This window comes from Symsagittifera roscoffensis, chromosome 3, assembly GCF_963678635.1.
Source record: "Symsagittifera roscoffensis chromosome 3, txSymRosc1.1, whole genome shotgun sequence".
NCBI lineage: Eukaryota > Metazoa > Xenacoelomorpha > Acoela > Convolutidae > Symsagittifera > Symsagittifera roscoffensis.
The window spans coordinates 25,837,515-25,859,866 of NC_087064.1; the positions used below are offsets into that span (position 1 = coordinate 25,837,515).

Genomic DNA, 22,352 nt, shown 5'->3' on the forward strand with positions numbered 1-22,352 from the left:
GGGTATTGCAAGCTGGTGTTAGACTTTTATTCCTTGTCGATAATTTTGTTCACAGAGTGATTGAAAAAAGTGGTCATCTCAATTTTAAGTTATGGTATTGTTTAACACTTATTTTTGATTCCTAGTTTATTGGCGTTATATCCAAGACTAAAATAGAGAATTATTTTTCAGAAACTTCCGTCGACTTTATGGGTTTCGTCAGTTTTTTCGGCTTTCTCGCCAGGCTTTTTTCATATAAATGCGTGTTTATATATTTTCTACCTTTGCGAGAGTATGTTTCTTGTAATCGGGAACTAGATTTTCCCCCGTAAACATCTTCTCCTTATCGTTCTTACACATCAATGTTCTTTTCTTATTCTCTTCTTTATCCCGCACTTCTTTGTTTTTATTCCTTTAAGATTGTCGGCTTAATCCCACACTAAGTGCAAGTGTTGTTCATTGTAGTTTTAGGGGGGCTTCAACCTTTGGTTTTTGCAAAAACTTTCCGGTAAAATTTGATTTTTAATCTTTTTTTTTGCTACTGAACTGGTGTCTGCTCAAAGATTGACGGCTTAGTCGCCACATCACGGATTTTGCTTGTTCTGTAAATAACTTTTGTTGAAGTTGAAAGTGCAAGTGATGTTCAGTGTAGTTTCACACGCGGGGACTCACGTTTAAATTTGTTCTGTACATTTTTTTTGTCGTTAGTTGCGCGTTGTAGTTGTGCCATTTTCAGACAGGCGAGGCTGTCTGTCGAGTCTACCACTAGAAGGCGGCAGATCTGGGCCCTAAATGGCTTTTTTTTGGCTCAGCTAGGCTCTGCCCAAAGGTTGTTTTAGTTGGAACATCGCGGGTTTTTCTTTTGGTGAGAGCAAATTTCATTTTAGTTGCAAGTGTTATTCAATGTAGTTTCAGGCGGGACTTGAAAGATTTTTTTAAAATTAAATTTTCGGCTCAACTTGTGTCTGCTCAAAGATTGTTGGCTTTGCTCCCTGTTCATAAGCTGCATTCCGTTGCTAATGAAATGCTCAAATGTCAAACTTGTTTGCCTAGAGTTATTTTCCATCGAGACATGGGATCATTTAATTTTTGGTAGACCTATTTTTTCAACTATATTTTTTTGTTTTTCGAATTCTTATTTTGTTAATGTTTGTGTTGTATCGTAAGTGGCGCGAAGCTCCGGTTCGCCTCTGTGTTCTTTTTTAAATGAGCTTCGAGCAGCTAGGCTTCTTTTTTTTCGCTCTGAATTTTTTCATGTTTTTCTATGGAACCTAGCGTCTTAATCTTGTTAGATTGCGGAAAAGTTCACCATGATTTGATTCATGGTGGGAGCAGAGGATTTTTCCAGCTACGGCCAATTGTTTTAAAGCAATCAAAAAGTTTGAGTAAATTTCTGACTTCTGTGCACAAAAAACATTATGCGAATATTTTCACATAATTATTAATAACCAGTGTATGGAAGCTGGAGGCGGAGCAATAAGCAGAATGGTCCAATTACAGAATGCGTCCAAGAGCAGAAAAACGGAAAAATATTGACTTAAATTGGTTTATACGGGCTAATTGATGAAACAATTATTAGAATCGTCAAAAAAAAACCCAAGAACACATGTAAATTATGCATGAATTGACTAATTTCATCAAGTTTTTTGATGAAATTTTTTTAAATTCCTGATTAAATTACTCAAATTATGCATAAAATGTTTGTTGTTTTGGTAGTATTGACATTACTGATAATTAATTTACCGACTAGCTCATAAAAGTTGATATTTTTCCGTTTTTCTGCTCTTGGACCATTCTGCTTGTTGACTGGCCACTATGGAGGCTAATGCTAGCCCTAAAACTGCTGAAGGGAATGCAGCTAGTTAAAATGCAAGCATATTTGCAAATTTTTAAATTTACGAACTTTTCAACAAAAATTTACTTAGTTTCATGTTTTTTTCGTTATAGTTATGAAAATCAACAAACTAAATCTTATGATTGCACGATTTTATCCAGTGTTTTTTGTATTTCCTTTCTCTACAAATGCTAAAATTTTGGAGTTTGATAGCGGAAAATTATTTAGGCCAAACTATACTGATATAAATATCTCGCATGTGTCTGTCTGTGGAGTTGATTGTTACTGCTCCTTGTCGGCTGAACCTGAATAATTGTTGTACTGCATAGTTACTGATACAAATCATGTGCAGGACTCGGTCGAAGTTTTTTAAAATTTGGCTTCATAGTTACGGAGAAAAAGGGGCGAAAATGAGTCAGTGACTTTTGTTTCTTTTAAAGAAAGAAAGAAAGAATTAATTTCTCAATGTTACTAGAAAATTCATATCATATTGCGCATAAATACATCAGTATCAAAGAGGGGACAGCTAACGATCCCATAAGGGATACTAAATGCTGCCCCAAAAAATATTAGAAACATGAATGATGTAGTTAGTTGGGTTTCAAATTATTATGAAATCTAGTGCATAAATTCTACATATTTGCAAAAATAGAACGAACAAAAAAGGTGAAATATAAAATCATATATTAGAGGGTCTAAAGGCCTACTCAGAAATGGCATGATTTATCTCCGTTTTAAGTAACACACAACATAACTTAGTTTATTTAAAACAGTTGCAAATGTTAATGAACTGATTATAATATTTACCTAAAAAAAAAAAACACACCTGTATTTTCTACTCATCCGGTTTTGCAGTTCCTTTCAACCGGATGAGTAGAAAATACTTGTGCATTTTTAATAGATTGAAATAATTTAAATATTTTCATTTCTGGAGTAAAGCGCCCTAAAAATTTTGAAATTTTCTGAAGCGCTGATTTCGAGATTTTTGTTACATCTCAAAAATGGCAGGACTTCAAGTTATTGACAGTGTTTTTGTTTTGAGCTATCAAAAATATAAGAAGTTTCAATTGAAGACTTTATTGGAATAAAAGCGTTTTGAGAAGCTTTAAATTGCTTTAAAAATACTCAATGGCTTTTTGGAAAAATATAGCTTAACCTGCCTAACGCTACAACTCCCTCCCCCAGCATTTCAAACGAAAAAATATGCAGTCTACCCCTAACAATGAATTTCAAGGTTCTAAGGGGCTAACATGGGAAAGAGCCGGAACTTAAGTTTAGAAGGGGGCAAGAATTCAAAAACTCGGAAATGGAAGTAATTATAATGCAATCTTAAAAATGCTAGAGCCAATAAGTTTTTTTGAAGTTTGCTCGATAAACACCGTTATTTCAACTTTTTTGGCGAGCGATGCGAGCTTTCATATTCTAGTATTTCAATACTTTTTCTGTTTCGTCGTATAAATAAAATAAATGAAGACTTTTAATATCATTGATGATTTTAATTAATTCCCTAGTTCTCATCTAATTGGCATGAGTTGAAGCATTTTGCTTTACGATGTTGGAACTCAACTATATTTCTAGCTGTTCAATTTTCAAATGCTGGTCTTTTTTTTCAACCAGCCAGTAGCTTAAGCAGGAGTTTACTATTAAAGTCTGAAATAGAATGAGCCCATTAAGGTATTGCTGTCTCGCAAGGGCTCACCTTGCAAGTTTCAGCGCACGTGCGATTTGAACCCGTAACCATATGATTGCTGGGTGACATCATTATTGAATGCGCCACAACAGTAACTGCGCTTCTTTATTGATTTGCACTTTAAATTTTATTTCTTCATTTCCGAGGAGAGTAGATCATCATAATTTGAGTTTTCTAGATTTTGTGTTCTTTCTGATTGTTTTTCGATTGTCTGTCTCTGATTATTTATGCTGGCGATTTTTTCTTGATTGCCTGTCTGTGAGTAATTACGCTTGCGATATACAAGCGTTATTAAATCAGAATATGAGACTTTTTTCGGGTAAACAATTAGTTCAACAAAATGACCGAATCATTTGGTCAGCTTAATCTCTTAGTATATCTTTCTCGTGGTGTAATTTTGTTCTGTTTATCGTGGAGGTAACAAAGCTCGTGAATCGAATCCGCTCAGGATCTGTTTTTTTTTGCAGAAGAAATTTTTTGCGCGTGACAAAAAATATTCTTCTGACTATTGTTTGTCTGATTTTTGTCACAGCACGAAATTTGCTAATGGTTCAAGTAATAAAGTTCCAAGAAACTTAGCTGAATTTTTTTTTTCAATGTTTGAGTAGTCTACTTTTTAAACAATATTAGGAAGCTTTTTCAAAGTTGCCTTAGAATTTTTCTGCATTCCGAATCTATTGATTGGCGACTTGTCTTAAACGTTTTGAAATCATGATTTTTTGGAATCATTTGAAAGTTATTTGAACTCCAGTATTACAGCGTTAAAAATGTAAGATATTCCTTCATTTTCCCGTATGTTTCATTCGTCTAGTTTGATTTTGTGAAGTGAGCTTTTTTATGGATGGCTAGATTATATCTATTTTTGTAATCTTCTGAGTTTTTAAATATTAGTTACGTCCCTAGTTTTGCAGTCAGTTTTTCACGCTCTAGTTCACACATATATTTTGTTTTGCAAGTGATGTGAAGCTCCGCCTCGCCTCTGTGTTCAATTGACCATTCTTTTGGAACATTTGTAAGTCAGTTATAATCTTCGCAGTTTCGGCAATCATCAGTTTTGGATGAGCGAACGAGAGAGTTTTGAAATAATGCAAATTTTAGTCAACTGACAAAATGGCTTTCGGTGGATTGCCTTGTTTCTATTGATATTTCGACCAGCAGGTATGATTTTGATGCAAATTGTGTTTGAATAGTTCAATCCGGGTTGAGCTGAATGGAAGTGATGTATTGATTGACTTTGAAAATAGCTGGATGGTAGTTTTGTACGGTAAGCCTGCAAGAAAGAAGACAGTCGATGGATTGCAGCGACCGAAGCTGGTCGGCAATTCTGCCGTCCGTAAATATCGATAAGAGCTTAATCTGTTTATGGGCAGGGAAATTGAATCTCAACTATAATTCACCCGCTTAGTCCTGCGTCAAGCACAGAAATTCCTCCGAAGAAACACTGGAAAGACAAATCATTGATTGATTTGTGCGCAGAGGTAATTTACTGCATTTGTGGATCCATTAACTGACTTTCGGGTTCCCTATTTGACATTCAACTGAGCGTTGAAACAGATCGCTCAAGCATATTATTCTAAAATTGGTATTGAAAAATCATGGTTTGTAAATTTTTGTTAAGGTTTAGTTTGTGTATTCTTTTAAATTATAAATTTAGCGAAGTGAGAAATCTACATTCCCTTCCTTAATCTTGCTGTTAAACTGGGTCGAGTAAACTATTGATCATCCGTATTGATACACAGGGAAAATTGCATTAAACGTATCAGTATTGGTTAAGATAACAATCAGAAGCCATTATTAATGCGGTTTCAATTTTAAAATTGTGAATTATTGTAGTTACTGCAATATACTTTAAAAAGGAGTTCTAAATGTTTGGGTAAGTTATTAGTTAAGCTTTCCATGGAACAGAGTAGTTTCTTACCACTTTTCTAGAGTTACAACCGTACTTTTTCTGCTCCCTGTATATCCAATCTGTGCTCCTTGTTATGTAAACTTCGCCCAGGTGTGTTGTGTCGATAGGAGAGCAACGCAAACTTCTCTCCTGCAACACGTGAACAAAGAAATGAGAATTCTAAATGAAGCAGATAACTTAAATTGCCTACTTAATACCGTTTTTTTAGTTTTGGTGGAAAAGTCAAATTGAGTGAAATTTTAGCTTGTGAACTCAATTGGGACGCAATTGTTATAATTTAGGAAGTTTCAATAGAATCTGTTGGAATATAAACAGAATGTTTGCTAATATATCACCAAATCTTTCTAGCATGTCTGCTCATTGTGTGAGTCCAATCAAAGTAAGGTGTCCTAAACGTAATAGCTGTTCAAACTTTGTCCACTTGGTGTACACTTACCATTCTTACCATTACTCGCAAATCCCTGATCCCATTCGAGTCAACTGCTACCTGTGGTTGAACGAACTGTGAACTGTTTTCCGCATTCGAGAAGTTCTGAATAATTGCTTGTTCAGTTGAGATCCTAACCATTTGATTTAACTTCTTCGCCTATTTTCACCTCTCATTTCGACTGTTCTAGTTACAACACCTGGTTGCCATTTTGTTTGTTATTCTATGTTTAACAGTACGTGCAGGGTGCAGCCTGAATGTCGAGAAAACATAAACTCTTATTTTGATCATTGACAAAACTGACTTCTGTTTGATGAATTTACGTTTTCTGCATTGATTTTATAATTAAAGAATTTCGTGTTTGAACTATTTTGAATTTTGTTATATTTTAATATTTATTTTTTGAGTAAGAATTCTAACAATGGAAAGTGGAAATTATACGTCGTTTTTACCAGGCAAGTATCCGCAAGTTCGTGTTCCGATTAAGCCTGTATCCTCTCTTACAAACAGTCCTCTAGCCCTCCGACTTCGCTCGTCAGTTAAGAACCGAGCAGATGACGTAATAAACTCGGTTACGTCACTGTCGGACCAGCTTCGCGGAAGCACCAATGCCTCGCAAAGTTCGTCGCCGATGAACGGGAGGACTGAGCAGATTTACGATGGTGTGTGTGAAGATGAGATTTCAACTCCTCTTTTGGAATCTGTGGGAGGCGTGGATGATGAAGGACAAGACAGCGATGGACTGTATGATAACAGTGAGTGGCTCAGAAAGTTACCTCAAATTTCCATTATGTCATAACCAGAGATAATAAAACAACTCTGTAAAGAACAGCACAACTCGTGTGTTGATACTTTAGCTAGTTTATAAATGTTTCGAATAATTATATTTCTTCGTTTGCCGGAAGGTGGTTCTACAGTTTTATGGCACATTAATCACGTGATTATAAATGAGCTAGTGACAATGAAGAAAAAAATTCATGTTTGCTTAAAACAATTCTGCGATTTTTGAGGTTAACAGATTAACAATTATGACATAACGGAAATTTGAGATTTTGAGATTCAATCAAAATTAATGAGGCAAATTAAGCTCCCCAAATAAATTCAATTGGCTGAAAAATGGAGCTTGAGTGTTAAACTGGTAAAGATAGATTTTACTTTAAAGAATTCCCAACGGAATAAACGAATTACCAATTGATTCAGTTTTCTCAAATTGGGCTAGATTTATCTGAAAATTTCGATAGTTCAAAAATTTTAACAATGTTTGGCTTAGGTTTTCTGTGAAAATCAAAAATTGGATAGTTCGAAGAAATAGTAGTAGTCTTTTTAGTTTCCGTGAAAAAACATTTTTTGAACTGTCTGTGGGCCGTACTTTTAGTTTTACACAAGCGAAGTCGCGAATTGTTATAGGGCCAATCTTCTTTTTTCTTACGCAAGTATCTAATTTTATAACAAAATTTTGTGTACAGCTTGCGGACATTTCTTACTTTGGCAAAAGTTTGTTTCTTTTGTTTGTTGACGCACTTTTGATGTTTCCGGTAATATATTATAATAGGTGACTGATGCAAGTGATTTAATCAGCTGAGCGAAAAAGCTGATTTCCATGAAGGTTCAAACCTGTACGTAGTATGTTCCTTCAGTCCTATAATATTTTGGCAGCTATACCAACCAACCTGTCTCGAATTCTGCATGGAGGAGTTTAGACAAAACTTTGGTGTCTTGGGGTTCCCGCTGGGAATTTTTTTATGTTAGATATAGACAGAAACTTGTGCAAAGTAAAACCTGCCTCGTATTGTAAGATAGCACAATGTTTCCTTGTTTTTTTACATTTGCGATAAGCAAAGGTATTGCAACTTGGTACTAGACTTTTTCTCGTAAAAAAAAACTTCAGCACGTGAAAGTTGCACGTGTTTCAACATGTTTCATATTAAATTCAATTTCAATCAACCACCTAGCGCATCTGGCGTTGAGGTAACACACCTGCTCGATTCAACAAAGGCTTGAGCTTGCGGTTCAAATCCTGTTGCGACCTGTTTCTTTTTCAATCTAGAAAATTTATGCTTTTTCGGACTATCGTCGGTCTTTAATTTTATTGGCTTAGTTTCCGTAGCACGGATTCTTTATGAAGGTTCAACTTTCTTTTAAATTCCAAAGTGCTATATCTAAAGCTCCATTGCTGTAGGTAATTGATTTAAACGATTTTTCTCGGATTTTAGTTTTTGATTTATTGCTCCGTTCGGTAATGTGCACTGATTTATTACGGATGTGATGAATGTGTTCACAATTAACAAGCGTTATCAATTCGGAACAAAGTCTTGTTCTTGTAAACAATTTATTCAACAGTATCATTGTTTAATTTTCTCAAATCTGCATTTTCGTTAACCAACAGACATATTTTGAGCATCTTTGCATATCAAATACCCGTTGGGTGTAATATTCCGGTTGGGTGTAATTTCGTTTATAGTTTATTTTTCGTGTTTTTTATTTACTCGGCCTAATTTTTTTTTCGGTTCATACTTAATCTCATTAATGACATAAATCCATCGTTGGATGTGCGAAACGAATTTCCCATCCGTGTGAGTATTTTGAGAGGGTAATTTGATATGTTTTGAAAGTTAATAAGTAAGTTTATAAGTATCTATGAAATACGTTTTTTTTGCCTCAATGGGTGTCTGCTCCAAAAATTTGTCGGCTTTTATACCGCTTAATATCTATGCGGATGTCTTTTTTATTTTTCTTACTTCTCATGTTTTCTTAAAGCTTTATTCAAGACAAAGATATGAAAATTTTGGTAGATCTAGCTTATCTCAACAATTTTAAAACTTTTTTTTGACTTAGCTGCTTTCTTTTAAATTTCTGTCCGCTAGTTTGTCATGCTATTTTTGTGTTGTAACGAAAATGGGGCGAAGCCTTGCTTCGCCTCTGTGTTAACAGGATGTGCGTGGGAGATGAAAATGTGTTTTTTAAAATTGAACAATGAAATTTTTATTTGAAAATGTTAGTTTTTCTTCATCTAAATTCTTTTTCTACGAACTTGTTTTAAACAGCTGACCACTCACTATGATGATAAGTTCTTGTTTGAACCATTCTCAAGTGCACTTGGGTTTTGGAGTTTGTTTCGGTTTCTGTTCTAGCTGCCTTTAGTAATTTCAACAAGGAGCAACAGCCGTCCTAAAACGGCAGTTTTCCTAGTTTTCTCGTTTTTCAATCACATCATGATTGCTATCTAACGAATTTAATGTATCTGTAGTTTGTTTTTGGGTCTTTTTAATTTCAGTTACGTTTCATTGTTCTGAGTGGAGCATTTGTCCCATTGCTCCATGAAAATCAATTTTGCTGATTTAATTATTGTTGCACTCTTTAATCATTACCTGGGTTCCATGTTTTTCTTATTGAGCCAAAAAGAGGACCTTTCTAGCCGCATGCTTGCCTTAAAAAGGTTGTGGTCTTGGTGTGGGTGGTGGTGTAGTCTTACTTTTGCCCAAAAACCCTCTGATTTTTGTTCCTACCATTGAGAATTTTTCATCTTTTTTTGTTCTCAGTCATTTTTCAGAGAAAACTCTTGTCCGTATATGCCTTTTTACTATGACTATCAAATATGCCTGAGTTGCAGGCTTTCGTTCAGATCCTTTCATCACAAACCTACACCAGTTTGAAAAAGATGTTTTGTAGTTTTTTCTTTAAGAATATGGTTGGAACATTCTTTGCTATTGGCACATCAACCATTTATACTTGTTTGATTCGGTTTCTGAGGTTGTAGAGACCGGGCTAATTTTAGAGATTCTTCTGTCTTCAGATACTTTTGTTACGAAAATAGTTTTTTTTTCGAGTCGTTATTCTTTTTTGCATTTGTTTTCCTGAAGTAGCTTATCCGTTTCAACCTAATAGACACTTTTTCGTTGATTTGGTTACGCTTGCGATTTTCAATCGTTATCAATTTCAAAATTTGACTTTTTAAAAGTAAATAACTTGGCTGCCAGAGTAACTGAATCATTTTCTTCAAAATAACAGACTTATTTCAGCATGTCTGCATTTCAATTACACGTTCTATTATTTTTTTTTGATGTTATTTGTATACGTACCAATTTTCTCAAATAGCTTAGAAACGAAATTTTTGGCCTGTTGTCGAAAAATCTCCTGTTGCGCAAAAAATTTGGTAAAAATACAATTTTAATACTTTAGGAGAGCTCGGAAATCAATTTGATCGACCTGAAGAAAGAGGACAATATTTTCGAAGCATTTTTGAAAATGCATTCTGTCGAGAGAATCTTGGATCTGTGCCTTCGTTGGCCAAAACTTTTGTTCCGTGTCTTTTGAGGGGGACTTGAAAAAAAATTCGGAATTTTGTCAATTTTTCACCAAAACAATTTTTTCGGCTTAACGAGTTTACGGTCAAGTATTGACAGCCTTGTGATGGCTTGGAAAAGTTTTTTTTCCGATGCTATTTGAACATTTAGTTGTCTTGCTTTTTTTAAATTGAAGACAAGTCACGATAAACAAATTTTTGAAAAATAGATCTATTTTTTATGACAACTTTAATCTTTTTTTTCGACTAAGCGGCCTTGTCTCATTTTCTATGGGCTAGTTTGTCGCATGTTATGTTTGTTTTGTATCGCAAGTTGTGCGAAGCTCTGCGTCGGCTCTGTGTCTAAATAATGGAATCCGATTATTGTTGTGTCAAGTTAAGACAGGCATGTTAAGACGGGTTGAGGGTGGGTAGTCTTTGCGGCCGATTGAGAGTTCAGCTCAGTTAGTTGGAGTTCAGCAAGTTTCAACTTACTCTTATCTTAATGCATGATTCGAACGCTTCTTTTGGAATGTTTTATTCTCAGGCCTGTGTTAACTTAATTTGTTCATCCTCTAGATCGTTTTTTTGTCTAGTTTCATTTTTGGCTGTTGTTTTTTTTAAGACTAAGGATGATTTTGCTGTGAAAATTTTGTCTTCTGTACATATTGTGCAATTGTGCATTTCTGGTAACGATATATTTAAGCGGCAAGTATGAAACGTCTTTAAGTAGAGATTAAAATTGAGGGGATCGTTTTGATATTGTTTTTCTGTTGTAGTCAACAATTTTTGTTTTGGCTTCTGTCATACCTTTAAAGTTGTTTATTTTAAACGGACTCCGTCATGGTGATAATTGTACAATTTAAGATAGGTTACTTTTCTTCATTTAATAAATTGAAATTGAAAAATCGTTCCGAAATTGTTAAAAGGCAACGAGGTTTTCTTTTTGGTCATTTCTTTTTGGCGTCTCGATAAACCAAATTTGGTAAAGTATATGTGTGAGTTCGGACTGCTATTCGTTCAAGATATTCAAACCAGTCAATTATTGATGAGTTCGGCTTTCAATGTGCATCCTTTTTGTAGACGGCTGGAAAAATCAGCCATTGTAGACATATTGGGTCAGAATTTTAAAAACTGTGAATGATGTATTAAACATTGAAAATGGAGGTAGACCATGTAATTTTTCAGCGCTGTTATGCAAATTGTACTCTGATGTTTGTTAATTGGAAAAATTAAACTTTTGAGACCGTCTTTTTACCTTGCCATTAACCTCCTATGTACACACCTGGTTAAATATGCGAACTTAGAATCGGTTTTGACTTATTTACAATAAGCACTTCTTTACAATAAGGGCGACTCAGTGTTATGGTAGCGATCAACTTGATGTTTAACTTATATTTTAACTCCTTGTAGCATTTCATAATGCAAAATCGTGGAACGTTTGAACTAGAGATTGCCAATGTCAAATATTTATTGGGATTAGCGACCCAATTTATCATTTCCATTTAGACTTTATTATTCCGCTAGCTCTGAATAGACTTTCTGTAGTTCTAGAGATACTCATTTTTTGTATTGTACTACATTTTATTGTATGTCTTCGTTGGGATATTCGCCCAAATTTGGATGTGCAGACTATTTAGTTCCGGTAGTTGAACCCGGAAAGAAATCTTTGCCTTATTTCATCCCTGAGAGATTAAATGTGGGTCGAAGCCGGCGGAGAGGGAGACGTTATGTGAACTATTTTGATCCTCTTTTAGTCGCGGAGGAGGAACAAAACGGACCCGAAAGAATGACGACCCGAGACGACATGAATGTCAGGGGGACGAAAGAAGGCGACTATGACGGATTAGATTTGGACGACGAAGAGCCTTTTCCGAGACCCTCCTCAGAACAGAGTGGGGGTAACTTGAAGGGGAGGGGTGGAGCTCTGTCGGGGGGAGTGAGAGGCATGGAACAGTACACAGATGTGATTCCTTATGTGGAACATATGAGGAAGCAGAGTCTGCAGTCAGTTCTCTACTCGTTCCCCAACAAAGGTGGGGGAAAAAATTCAAAGTTTCAAAGTTATTACCCTTTCCATAAGCAAGGGTGTTATAACCGGGTACTATAATTTTTTTTGCATAGTAGTAATTTTTTGCTTTTTCGGACTATCGTCTGTCTGTTTATTTTAGTTGGCTTAGTTCACGTAGCACGGACTCGTTTTGAAGATTCGGTTTTTTTCTCTAAATTTCCGAATGGCATTTCTTAGTCTTATTGGTAAGCCCCATTACTGAATCATTTTCTCAAATCTGCACTTTTGTCAGCCAACAAACGTATTTTGAGCGTGTCTGCATTTCAAATACCCGAGGTCACATTTTTGTGTCTGTCTCCTGAGGTCTTGGATTCGAGTCCCGACCGGATCTTGTTTGTTTTCAGTATGTATGAAATAATTTAAAAAAATTCCAGGAAAAAAGGAATATCGGGCTTCTGTTTGTCTCTTTATGTTTTGTCGGCTCAGTGGCCACAAAATGTAATTATCAAAAATTAATAACCTTGACTTTGTATTTTTTTTTTGCTTAGCTTAAAAGCTTCGTTTTTGGCTTATGTTTTGTCGGCTGGGTTACCTTGATTTGTGTCGCTTCAAGGGCCAAAAATGATTGACTAAAAAGATCAGGTAGTTTGTTTGCAAAAGTTCCAATTTTTATAGTTTATTCAATGATTTTTTACCAGCAATTTCTTATTGCATTTTATTTGTTTTGGGTTCGATGAGCGCCTTAGATCGGCTGTTCTTGGCTCAATAAACGCATTGTCTTTTTAGTGGCCGCTCTTTAAATAACTAAAAACTTATTTAATGCTGTTTGTAGTCTATCTTGCCTTTTTTCTGAGATTATTTTCATTTTAAAAGGCGAAAAAAAAAGATTTCATAAAAAAATCTTCAAAGTTTTAAGTCCCTCCTGAAACAACAAAGAACACTTGCATTTGCAACAACAAGGAACGTTGCTTTCAGGGCAAAAAAATTTGGTGATGTGGCAACTAAGCCGACAAGACTTGAGCAGAAAAACGAGTCCGACTTTTCAATGTTGATCTTAAATAAGTTTCAATTGCCTACATACTTTAATAAAAGATCCGACCGAGACTCGGACCCCAGACCTTAGAATGCAAAGGCGACGACGTTACCTCAAGGCCAAGTGAGAAGAAATCTAAAAAACATAAGCATAATGCATGTAGGCCGAATGAAGCGTTTAAGCGGAACAAAAACAAGAAAATATATAAAGTCAGGTTTATTAATTTGAGTAAATTCTATTTTGTGGCTGCTAAGCCGAAAAAACATAAGCAGACAAACAGAAGTCCGAAAATCTTTTTTCCTGGAATTTGTTTTAATATTTTCATAAATACTGAAAAAAAAATCAAGGTCCGGCTGGACTCGAACCCCAGACCTCAGGGCGCAAAGGGACGTCGTTACCTCAAAGGCAATTGTAAAGGAACCTGAAAATTGTTAAGATTCATTAATAAAGCCAGTCAATATTTTGTAAGAAAAGTTTTTTAGGGGAAAAAGTCACTTGCTCTCACAGTTTCTTAAACATTTTTCATTCGTATGTTTTTTATGTTTGCAGCGAATCGCAAGTGGTGCGAAGTTCCTCTTCGCCTCTGTAAAAAGTTAATTTATAATATTATATTTTAAGCGAAAACCAAAGTTGTGAGAGCTGGAATCGTGAAAAGTTTTGTGCGGAAATAACTCATCTTTCACATAATTTAAGAGAATAATAGTTCGGCACTTTAATTTTGCTCTAAGATTGTAGTTTGCCATTTTTGCAGACTGCTTAAATGTGATTATTGCGATCCTGTAGCAAAAAGATTTGGATACTGGTGTTTTTCCGCAATATTTTATTTGGAAGCCATTTAACTTGTGATTCGAGCTGCAATACATAACACACTTTGTACTTTTTCGATTAAAACATTTTGAAACGTCGTTTTTTTTTTAGTCCAGATAATAGTAAACCGCTCAGTGCCAATCGCCAATAATTTTTGGAAAAACTAGTGCTATAATTATAAAAGTTAGCGCTATAATTTTGAGGCTTACAGAGAATTGAAGAGATCAGCTAGCTGGCCTCGAAATAATTTGATGTTTTTGATTCGGGATAGCTTGTCACGCTTAAATAAATTGCGTTTGAATGTTCACATCATCATAGATGAATTCAGAAAACAGCGTGACGTAGAAATATTTTATGAAGAAAATTCATTATGGTGCTTCAGTGTTTTAGGTGGCGTGCCATTAAGTAAGCCTTATTTATTGACCTTGAAGCAGGCTATTAAGAATACTTCCTCAGTTTTTGTGCCCGGCAAGCTCTGATTCAAAATAGGCAATGCGCGACAAAGTAAAGGAATTATATCGCAACTCGAACAAGTAGTTATTAGTCGAATTACTAAAAAAGAAATGGGAATGCGTTATTAGAGTAGCATCAAAATTATCTTAACTTCCCATGTGTTTAAAAAACTGAAATTCAAAGTTGAACCAACTTCAATGAACTTACAAATCTTTGGATCCACTCAAATATAGGTACCAAAAATAGACATGATGTGGATCCATTTCTACTAGGATCCAAAAAAAAACTTTGTATCCACGCCATTATAGGCTCCACAAATAGACGTTATTCGAGCTAAAAATTAAAAAAAATCTGGGTATTGAGAAAAACGGTGTATGTTTTTGATTGTCAACTCCACAATCGAACAGCAAAAGCGTAAAGGTCTCGAAAAATCTGAAAGTGGAATTCATTTTCAGGTTGCCCAACAAAATTTAAATTTTTTTCTTTTGGTTTTTGATCCAGTTTTCGCAAGATGCCAATCATAAATTGATGTAGAAATTCAAAAGACTCTAAGATCATCTATTTTTTCCCTAAAAATTCGACAGATGGGATTTTTCAAAAAAAAAATCAGTATTTTTTTTTCTGTTGGTTTGTCTGTTGGCTATGTTTAAATGTAAAAGAACGAAGTGATGACTTTTTTCTTGGGGACTTTTTTTTCAGTAAAACGTCTTAAAATACTCTTATAACTTCAGAAGTGTATCAAACAAAATAATGCATTTATGAAAGCTCTTTGGTATTTGTGCATTGTTTGGTTTCAATTCAATTTCATCTGCTAAAATTTAGGTAAATTGCGCTCTCCAATTACGAAAGCGAAAATGGCGGGAAAGAACAAGAACGACTTCTTGTTTCGAAAGTGGATTTTAACCTTTATATTTCCCAGCGTAAATAGGTTTTTTTTTCCGTTGATCCAGTTTTCATGAATTGGGTTAGTTTCATCAAAAAAGTTTCAATCATAAACTGTTCTTAAAACTTAGCCTGATAAGTTCTTTCTTCTAAATTTGGAAAATTATTTTGAAAAATTTCAGTCGGTTTTTTTTTCAGTTTCCTTGTTCTTTTACAGTTTTCTACTTTGCTGCTGGCTATATTGTTTCTTTTACATCACAATTAACAAAAAGAATCAATAGAAATTGAATGATAGATCTTGTTGAAACATTTTTATCCGTGATTTGAGCTGCTGTGATAAACTTCCGAAACATATTTTCCGTTTCGAAAAAAATGTTCGTAATTTCATGCCAACTTTGAGTGTAGAATAGAGAAAGATGAGGATATCTTCCTTAAGCTTATGTCATTGAGTTTAGTTGGCTGTTGTTCAATTAGCACAGAATGTTCCGACAAGTTTATCTTTACTAAATTGTAATTTTAATCAAAATTCTTAGGAAAGTTTCAAGGAAAAACGTCGTTTTCCTATATATAGTACATTCATTAGTTGAAAGAATAAAGCAACTATTGTTGGAGTAATTTAGCAGAAAGAAGTGGGTGTTTCACTCTTTTTGATTCACTCCGGCTAAGAAACTTATCGGATCTAAACTGAAAGGGCTTTAGTATGATACCAAATTGAATCTCATGCTATTTTTTAATGATTTAGGGAGTTTGCGATTCAAGTATTTGACTTTTAATTCAATTCCAATTCAATGTGTGTTTTACTTATTCCAATTCAATTCTAAAATTTGTTTCAGTACAAGAAAAATAAAAACAATGTCCAAGAATTTCAAAACATTGTTTTGTAAACAAAATTTTAGATGGGCAAACGAAAAAATCAGGAGTAGATACTCACTCTCTGGCAGTATAATGCAATATGATTGTTACTGCATCAAATGAAACCAACAAATTCTCCCAACTCAGCATCACAAAATTGGTAGCAAGACTGTACCCTATCCCAAACTACCCTATGATTTTCTGCCCTATGCCCTTTTATCTTTTAAGTCAATCTACCTTGTGTCAATCTACCCTACGGCAATCTCTTCTTTGCTTAATTACCCTACACTTAATTTTATCTTTTGTCACGTCTTGGGTTAGGGACATATATGCAGATTTCGAATTCTTCAAAGAAATGGGGTAAGTTTCAATTGCTTTAAACATAAGATAGAATGGCATAAGCTATATTGGTACAAACAGTAAGATAGTATAGGATAAAATGGAATAGGGGAGATTGTCATGAAACCATAAAATTTAGCTTCCAAACTACTCTGACAATCAGCACAGATCTTTTAAAATTTTAGCTCATTGTTTTAACTCCAATTAAATTTTTACTCAAGAGGTTTCGTGGTTTTTACAATTTTAAAAATCTAACATCCTAATCAGGAACAAACCTATAATTTTCAGGAGGAGGGGGCCAATTTTCAAAACATTTTTGAATCGTTTTGTCGAGTTTTTAGATAGACCATTTTTGAATTTTTCTTGCGAGAAGTTATTTAAAATTGATCTTGCGAACTTCCTCAAGTCAACGAAAACACCTTATTTTGTCGAAAGTTTCTTACCAAAGGAGAAATTTTGTAAAAAAATAAATAGGACATGAATAACTTTTTCGGGCCTCATTTTTTGCCAAGTTTTTATTTGGAATGTTTTGAACTATGTTTTTCCGGCGCACGCTCTCCCGCAAGTTTATTGGCGTCTTTAGAAAATATTCAGGGTTATTTGCCCAAAAATGGATCTTGTACAACATTGCCAAATGTCAAGTCCTTCTAAATCCATTGATTTTAACGTTAATGGGAATCGAATTGTTCGAGCAGTTTGCGCAGCCGAAGACCTCAAAATACAAATATTAGTTCGTAGCACGTTTCCAGTTTAAAAACAAGGATAGCCGGTTACTGTGCAAGTATCACATAATGTTTCAATAATACTCTTTTAAAAAACATTAAGAAGAAATTTTTTTTTAAATTTAGTGTAGTTCTGCGTGATTTGATAAAAGGATCTGATATGTAGAGGAAGAAAATAGATTTATTTTTCAAGAGATAAAAGTTATAAACAACTAAGCTCTACATAATAAGATCTTAGAAGACAGCCACAAAATCGACATTAGCAAACTTAACTTTCAATTTATTAGTCCGTAACAAAACTTTTTAAAGCAAAATTAAATAAGTTGAAAGTATTTTGGTAACAAATGTTCAAAGTTAGTCCTAATTTTCATAGTCTCGCAATTGAAGCTCTTATGGTTAGCTGAAATTTTTTTTTACTGGCCGTCTGAGCAATCCGATCAAGTATGGTTTTGATTATGTCACAGGATAAGAAAACTTTTTCCCAGAATTTCGCCCCAAAAAAAATTTTTTTTGGCTCTGAAACTCGTTTGTTGTAGGCCCTCGTTCCGTTTAATTAAATTTTTTGATTTCAACATTCAGTTACTGCTTATAATTGTGCCGGGTCTTTATAGACTCCATAACACCCGCAGGACAGGATTTTACACAGCGACACCTAACAGAGCCCATGCGGCAGTAACCAGTGAACAAGTCCAAGATAGGGTTCAGTTTGTAAGATAGAAACTGAACCCAAACTAACTGATAAGCAACATTAGTGAAAGCTCAGCTCAATATAGCTTTTCTATTGATTTCAACTCAGATAAAAACAAAAGTGGAAAGCATGTTGTTTTCTAAGATTAAGATCTTTTAAGCGATGTATCACTTATAAAAACAGAGCTTCATTCAAGCTTTGCAACTCTATAGGGACCAAATCATTTTCTTTTAACAAAATAAACAGCTTAGAACCGCGTTGTTTTATTGAGAATTTTTGCATATTAGTTCTGGCAAAAGGTATTTTAATAAGCCCTTTTATCGATTATCTGGTATTTCGATTATATGCAATGAATTCAAATAAATTATTCAAATCACTCGTATGCAATTTGGCCAAAGATCGAAGCAGAAACTTCCATAGCTCGTAAACATATAGCTTATGAACAGCTAAAGCTCATTCTGTGCCTAAAAAGATGTAACACTTGCTTGGTTTTTCATAAAAAATATGGTAAGAATTGTCTTCTTTTGTTATTTCAGAATTTTTTTTAATTATCTTCTCTTGTAAAACTATTATTTAGGATAATTCGACAGTCATAGTACTGTAGACAAATAGGATAACAGTTTCGAAGAAAAATGACTAGAAAACATAAAACAAAATGTTTGAAAAATTCATTAAAAAATCTTCAATATCTAATTTACTCGAGTACAAATGAAATTAATCAGAAATAAGCTATTTTAAACTGCCTAATTTAAGCATAAATAAGCGTGCTCGCTCGCTTTACTCGCTCGAATTTAGACGAAAAATCAAAAATTTCAAACCGGTTTTTGTCGACACTGATTTTTTTTCAAAATGTCCTTCGAATCACGAGAGAGAGCTTGAATATGTTATATCACTCAACTCTCTCCGATGATTATTTGTGGAAGCTGATTATAAGTGGAAAACAAAAAAAAAAGAAAAAGAAACTAAAACACCCGAATACAAGGTTCCTCCCCATTTTTCAAATGGTCGGAACAAATATGAAATCCCAGTGGCAGTAAAAATTGAATTTTCTACTGCAACCCGGACTAAGTTCAATTCAATTCAATTCAATTCTCTAAAGCCAATCCAATGCATTGTTATTTTCAATGCATCGCACATCCCTATCGTAGACCATAGTTCCTTCTCATTTCTTGAAGTGGCCGGAATAAGAAACATGAAATGATTTTTTTGATAACAGTAGTTATTCAATTGGTGCATGTAGCTGGGAACGAAGTCTGTTTACGTAAGCCCAAGAAAGGACCACCTGAGAGACTTATTGAAAACCCTGCTTCCCATTCATGCGCCATGTCACAAATTGGTTACTTAATCTGCTGGTACTGAACAAACCCGACGCACTCACTTCGACTACTATTACTACTGTAGCAGAGATTTAGAAACTAGCCGCCAAACTATGGGTAAAAATAGATTAAATTGAAAAGCTTGAAAGAAACTGAAGGTATTGCGGGAGCATATTTTATCGGCCAAAATAAGCTGTCGCGTCGTTTCTGAGCCAATAAATGGTTCTTCTTGATTCCGTATTTTCAACAATTTTCACTATTTAGGGCTTCAAGGCAGTAGAGTAAATAGAAACAAATTGAAATTTGGTTTACCTTATTGGCATAGGGAGCACATGACAAGATCTTGATATAGTTTACAAGTGTAAAACAAGTGAAGGTGTTTAATATTTTGTTGTCAATGTTCCACAAGAGAGAGTAGTTGTAGGTTATGGCTACCCTCTGTGGCTTTATGTGACAATCCCTGCACCCCGTCGACAACTTGTTCATACTCCTGTTTGGGTTTCCAAATTAGTTCACGATTCTAGCGCCCAAAATGGTACCATTCGTTCTCAATAACAACCAAAATAATCTGTATTATACAAAATAGAAGAGTAACTTCTACCTGTCGATTATTAATCAGTGATCGGTTATCATGTTAGTATACTTTTGCTCACGTGTGTGAGAGTCATTGTCCCGATTGTTTGGGCTTAGATTGTTTTTAACTATAGCAGGCAGCTGTTCATAATTAAATACCTAGTCAAGCATTTGTAAGCTGTCATTTCCTGTCGCTGATAAAAACGATTGATTTCTATGGTGTTGTTTTCTGGGAATATCCCGGATTTTTGCGGTGCTTGGGAATTTTTTTAGTACCAGCAGCTGGTATTAGCGTCTTTTTACTTTCTGATTCCAAAGGATAGAAATATCCGATATTTTTTAAAAAAGATCAATGTAATTTTTCAATCGGATTGTTGTCTACTTGAGTGTTAGTTTTTGCTGTCCTTCAATCTCCATTTAAATTTCTACATTTAGCAGCTTCATTGAAATTATCCAATTTTAATTTGTTGATTTTATGAAAATACAGTTTGAAGAAAGGGTTGATTGAAAAATCGTATCTATACTCAATACTTATTAGCGTATGAGGATACTTATGAGGCCAAACTATAAGTAATGGTGCTATGTCCAAACTGATTTCAAAGTTGATTTAGAACCAACACTAATTTCTAAGTTCACTATGGAAATCGATATTTTACCAGCATTCTCTCTTCCCATACTTCCTAACCTGACCGACTGATGTCCGGAAGGCATTCTGACGAACAACTTAGCGCCAATTATACTAACTTCTTCTGACAACAACTTTCTCACTTTATCAATTCAAAATTTTTGCATTGGTACTTCAAGTTAAAAGCTCACAACTCTCACTTTTTGTTTACTTCGCCTCTGGACTGTTTCTTTTACCCTCTTAACTTTCTTGCTCCAGTGGCTTGTTATAGCCATAGTTGCTTACCGTATCTCTAAAACAGCCCAACCAATTTCCGCCATTTTAGTTCACACCGACTTATATCTTAAGAGATATCTATTGGACTCTTATCACGTGGACACATTATCGTAAAATTTCAGATTTTCTGTCTACCCAATTTTTGCACTCGTTTTCGATAAATCCGAATATAAAAATAATTTCTGAACTAAATGATATTTTTGGACTTTAGATCTTATCAGAATATATTTTATCTACAAAATCTTGTTTGCAACTCCAAACTCACTTGCCATAAAGATCGATTTTTTAATCCCCTTTTATCGCCCATTTTCAGCATAAACCAGTAACCCGCCTTAAATTGAGGGAAAATCCAGCGGTCTGGCTTCAATTTGTTTTTCAGAATAACGGAGAGCTGAATTCATTAAGCGTGACTAGTTATTACATCAGTTAGTGCATCAGTTTAGTAGTGTTGTTATATTACCAACAGTCTGAGAGTTCAGTCGGGGTATTTGATGTGGAACCGGACTGGGTATTAGTATTATTCCAATACTCTCAACTCTCAAGTGTTATTGTTCACAATTCGTTCACTCATTCCACATCCCAAATGGCGTCGTCTGATGTTGCGCACCCGCTCTCGTTCATGTATTACTGCGCTTCCCTCGGGGCAACTTGCGGAAGTCCTTTTTCCTAAATGCTCATTGATGAATGTTAAGTGATGCTAATATTATAACGGAATGTCAAGTGCGTCGCCAGTTTTGCCAGTGTTTTCAGTAGGTATTTCCTATTATTTCTCGTTGCGTGTCGATAGTTGAATTCAATCTTCAAAGCAACCCGCGATACTATTATCTTACCTCAATATAACCAGAAATCCCCCGTGACCCCATTTTTATCTCTTAGTCAGATGCGTCCTCAATCGCTCTAATGATTCGGCAACGTGATTCTAGCGCTTCAAATTGACTCCACATTCATTGTCACTGATGATAGTTTGTTATTGAGGATTTTTACAAAATAACTTGATTTAATATAATACACTCATGAATCTCAATTTGAAATAATAATTTAGACTTCCTCATTGGCTAGACTTCTTATTTTATTTTGAAAATTATCGTTGTTTTTAATGATCTGTTAACAATCATGTTTTCTCCCGTCGCTTATGAAGGACTCGAAAATTTCCTGAAGGAAGACGAATTGTCAATATTCAGGCCAAGCAAAGAACAAAACAGTGCCGATAGCGCCCAGTTTTCCCTTCCTTCGACTACAAACGGATACTCCACGGCTCAAAGCTCACCCCTTCTCGATTCCAGAATCAGAGTCAAACCCTCCCCCCAGCAACCTAGAAAAGGATTTTCCCTTGCACCTGTTAAAGGGGGTGGGGGCGAGGGAAATAGTGGTTTCCATGAGCCTGTTTACGAAGGGGTCACTTCCATGTCCAGTTTCGGACGCCCTCTTTCCCGGATGTCGACTGGCACAGGTGGCACTACTCTGGCACCTAACACGCCCGAACGGAAAATGTCCAGTTTCCAAACAAATGGTATTAATGTTTTTCCGGTGCTTTTTAGAGTTTTTACTCTGATCAGAACGATGCAGAAAGAATCTTCTGTGATTTTGAGAATTTGAATAGATTTTCAGTTTGTCATTCTGTGGAGTGTGCCTAGGGTGACCTTTATTTACGCCA

General features: G+C 34.9%; 3 protein-coding genes across 4 annotated transcripts in view; 1 reads left to right on the forward strand and 2 right to left on the reverse strand.

Moving 5' to 3' along the window:
* Nucleotides 1–22,352, reverse strand: part of LOC134842165 (uncharacterized) — a 423,659-nt gene that overhangs the window by 138,475 nt on the left and 262,832 nt on the right. The gene's annotated exons all lie outside the window — the stretch shown is intronic.
* The window catches only part of LOC134842166 (uncharacterized), a 409,681-nt gene that overhangs the window by 124,491 nt on the left and 262,838 nt on the right, over nt 1–22,352 (reverse strand). The window lies entirely within an intron of this gene.
* The window catches only part of LOC134842497 (teneurin-1-like), an 82,079-nt gene continuing 65,625 nt past the window's right edge, over nt 5,899–22,352 (forward strand). Inside the window, exons 1-2 of one of the 2 annotated variants that reach the window (XM_063858865.1) lie at nt 5,899–6,594; nt 11,879–12,157. In XM_063858865.1, the coding sequence (XP_063714935.1) occupies nt 6,261–6,594; nt 11,879–12,157 (613 nt within the window). In that variant the 5' untranslated portion in view covers nt 5,899–6,260. Of the gene's footprint in view, nt 6,595–11,878; nt 12,158–21,380; nt 22,209–22,352 lie in introns of those variants that run through there. The other variant, XM_063858867.1, reaches the window with a different exon arrangement.